The sequence below is a fragment of the Poromitra crassiceps genome (genome assembly GCF_964638095.1).
Source record: "Poromitra crassiceps genome assembly, chromosome: 21".
Lineage (NCBI taxonomy): Eukaryota > Metazoa > Chordata > Actinopteri > Beryciformes > Melamphaidae > Poromitra > Poromitra crassiceps.
The window spans coordinates 16,288,980-16,293,212 of record NC_139638.1 but is presented as its reverse complement, the minus strand read 5'-3'; the positions used below and the strand labels follow the sequence as shown (position 1 = coordinate 16,293,212).

General features: G+C 39.7%; 1 protein-coding gene across 1 annotated transcript in view; it reads right to left on the bottom strand.

The window, feature by feature from the left end:
- The window catches only part of ptgdsa (prostaglandin D2 synthase a), an 8,091-nt gene extending 4,501 nt beyond the window's left edge, over positions 1-3,590 (bottom strand). The window contains exon 1 of the mRNA XM_083657904.1: positions 3,431-3,590. Coding sequence (XP_083514030.1) covers positions 3,431-3,526 — 96 coding nt within the window. The 5' untranslated portion in view covers positions 3,527-3,590. The remainder of the gene's footprint in view (positions 1-3,430) is intronic.
- Between the last annotated feature and the right edge of the window lie 643 nt (positions 3,591-4,233).

Genomic DNA, 4,233 nt, shown 5'->3' with positions numbered 1-4,233 from the left:
CACACACACACACACACACACACACACACACACACACACACACACACACACACACACACACACACACACACACACATTGACGAAATGCAAAAGCAAAGACCTGAGCTCTTCTGGGCAGATGATGGCCAGAAGTTGGAGTGGTTGTTTAAGACTGAGGTATTTAAGACTGCTAACTTTATCTCTAGGGCCTGGAATAGAAGGCAAGCACAGCTCTTTAAGTAGGTTCAGGTGGTGGTTTTCATGCTGTACAACTTTACCGTATGTATTTTGGGTGTTTCTGTTGGTTTTATGCTTTGATCATTGTTTGTTTAAATGATGAACAGTCAAAGTGTCCTGTAAGCCCATGTGGGCTGGGCTTCATTCGAAGCATGACACTTAAATAAAGAAAATCATTCAATCAATCAATCACACACACGCACACGCACACACTCGCACACACACGCGCGCACGCACACACACACACACACACACACACACACCATCATCAGGATTCAGAAATGAGCGGCTCAACCTGTCAAACACACATGCAGCACACACATACACACCGGACCGGACACACAATGTACACACAGACAGACACACATGATCCACGCCAAATGCAAACACTAGTCACCAATTGAGCGTGACCTGCTGCAACTCTGACTGACTGGAAAAACACTGTAAAAAAAAACACTGTAAAACAACTATGAGCGGTAAATAGCATTTTGTCTAATCATTAATCACTACTTAGTAAGACAAAACTATTAAAGGAATAGTTCACCCAAAAATAAACATCCTGTCCTCATCTATACCCTCATGCGAAAGGAAACACAGGTGAAATGGGTTTGTTTGTCCATACGACACACTGGGAGGTTGCCGGCACAACGCCATAGCAGCCGTCTCCAAAACAACTAACGTTAATGCGGACGAGTTCTTTACAGGTCCAAAACCAAAACAGCCCAATAATCACACTGTGACTAGAAAGACCTATAGCCTACAGTACATACTGTCACAAAGCAATCAGCTTGTAGTTCAGATTTGCACTAAAATGATGGTAAAGGTCTTTTTTGGAAGGAACACTCTGCCCATTTTCAACCAGCTTTGTATCATTAGAACATCAGTAGTATATCAGAAAACTGTAAACGGTTTTGAAGTCTGTCATTTAATTTGACAGTTATTGAGTGTTAAAGTGTGGACCAGTGACATCACTGGTCCACACTAACTCAAATTAATAACTCATTAACTCAAATCAACTCTCAATAACTGTCAAACTAGATGAATGATGAATAGTTTGACAGTTATTGAGAGTTGATTTGAGTTAATGAGTTATTATTTGAGTTAGTGTGGACCAGTGATGTCACTGGTCCACACTTTAACACTCAATAACTGTCAAATTAAATGACAGACTTCAAAACCGTTTACAGTTTTCTGATATACTACTGATGTTCTAATGAAACAAAGCTGGTTGAAAATGGGCGGAGTGTTCCTTTAAGAACTGGTCTCACAACTTCTGTTGTTTTGAAGAAGGCTGCTAAAGATTTGTGTTGGCAACCTCCCTGCATGTTATACAGTATGGACAAACTTAACCTGTGTTTCAACTGGCATGATGACGAGTAGATGTGACAGAATTTTCATTTTTGGGTGAACTGTTCCTTTAAGACAGTCAGTAGATACAAAGCAGCCGAGACCTAAACTCGGGCAAACGTTCGATTAAATCATTTTTTGAAAGGTTTGAATTTCTGGGGTCAATCTGAGCCCAAAGCATAAACAACATGAGTTAATTTTAACATCAATTAGGAGGGTTAAAATAATCAGCTGTCTGTATCCTAGCATAATATTATGTACAGATGTGTTTCCTCTCTTCATTTAGCTAACGTATAGCATTTAGTGGATGTTTTTACCCAGAGCACTTTAGAGTTGATGTTTATTTTTTATTTTTAGCATGAATGGCCCCCGTGGGAAAACAAGTGGGCAGTGTTAGTGCCATGATCTAACCACTGAGCCACAGCATTTCCTCATATCCGTTCCTAGATCCTCTGACACAGACTGGATGGAGCTAGAATTCAGTGGTTCCCAACCTTAGGGTCACGACCCTAAGTGGGGTCGCCTGGAATTCAAATAAGCTCGCCTGATTTCTTCTTCTTTTTCTTTTAACACCAGACCCAATTTAATACTACCGAAGATGATTAGAGCTTATTTTTTTTCTTTTTTAGTTCTGAGTTTAAAGTGATAATCTCTAAGATTTCAGCTTTGTTATTTTGGGTGACACCTATGAGTGGTAATTGCAGGTGACATCCGAACAATGTTGCTTCATGTGACATTACTAATGTCACATAATGTCACGATATTCTACAAAGGCTTCCATCAATGGACCATAGCCTCTGAGACAGACTGGATGGAGGGATCCTGGTTCCTGATGAGGCATCTTTCATCCTTACTCCACCAGTCTTCATCTCCACAGATCAGTGGTAGCAAAGTGCAGAGATAAGAGAAATAACATCCCACATTCTCCTGGGGCCAATAAGCTTATTAATGTCTAAAAAAAAACAAAAAAAACATCTGTTGCAGTTTCTCTGGCTTTTGCAGGAGATATTGAAGATAGATAAGAAGATTATAATGTTGGGGCATCCTGGTACCGTGTAAATGTGACGTCATAATCAGTAAAAGTATCTACAGTGTAATATGTGTATGTATATAGTTCATAATTATGCAATAATACTGTAACAATTAAATGTACTGTTATAATGCTAGTAATGTGTTAGGATACCAACATGTAAATTTGCTACCATGGAAAATTACCAGTAGCCTATAGTATTATTTCAACCTATTTATTCTAGATACCAAATTTACATTTTGAAAACATCCCAGAAATGGTGAAAAATCACACCGGTATAATTTTTTCATCATATATAATGTATATATATATATATATATATATATATATATATATATATAATGTAATAACATTAAATATATGAGATTAACAACAGTGAAGTATTTTTTATTTCATAAATAAATGTATTATCTTTGCATCACTAAAGGGCAATTCAACCGTTTGGTCGAGCATGTTAAAAAAATCATAGTTGTGAAATTATTTCAGCCTATATATATATATAATATATATTTAATATATATAATGGAGTAACATTAAATTGATCTGAACTCTATTTGACTACAGTATGTCAGTGATCAGAACACAGTGTTCCCTCTGAGAACCAGTCACCTGTTAAACATCAGATAATGAGGTCAGGGGAGGCGACAGAGAAGCAGCATGACTGTGACAACTCAAACAAGAAGTGCACCCTGACACACTCACCTATAGTTAAAAAAAAAACCACTCATTCTAAAAACCTCCTTAACATAATATATATATATTTTAACTGTTCTATTCAAATACATTTACGGTACAACTTAGTGGACAGCTGAACGTGTGTGTGTCTCTGCATCTTACCCTCTGCAGGTTGAAATCTCTCTGTGGCTGGATGTCTGCGTGCACCATCATCACACACAGTATCACCATGACAACGGTGACCACGGTGATCCTCATGGCTGCGTGTGGACAAGGAGGACGAGATGGATGGAATGGAAGATCGAGAGCGCGGGTATCTGTCTCAATCCTAAAGTGAAGTGTAAGCAGGGAGCAGACAGGCACAGACTGGCAATGTCTGTGGCAATGTTTGTTTTTCTCCCGACCCACCCACCTGGTTGTTAGCCAATCATGGCTAAGGCCTCGAGGACAGTAGTCAACTGTTGAAGGTACGAGTTAAGACGTGTGACAAACTGCTTCCAAAACAACCCAGACTTAGCCTGAACTTACCCTCGGGTACTGGAATAGGTCTCGTAAACCCGGGAAGGCCCATCTGCGTGATTATATTAAGCTTGCCGCAGTCTGCGAAGATGACATGTTTATTAGAATCAGCTGCTATTCTTATATCCCCATACAAGACGAGACTTTGGGTATTTTGTCCCATACTGGAGTAAACAGCAAGGGGAACAACAAGCCTAGAAGGGTCAGTACCTTGTGCCTCACAGGTCTGACAGTGAGACTGAGGGAGATGTTTGAAGGGTCAGTACGTTGTGCCTCACAGGTCTGACAGTGAGACTGAGTGAGATGTTTGAGGAGCATCATGGCGTCTATGGACAAGTTGCACAACCATCAACTAATAGTCATCATTGCTTGAGACTGGGTCTGGTCTTTGCAGGACACGAGAACTTGAACCTTCTGTAGGTGCTGTTTTAAAGAAAGGCGTGTTG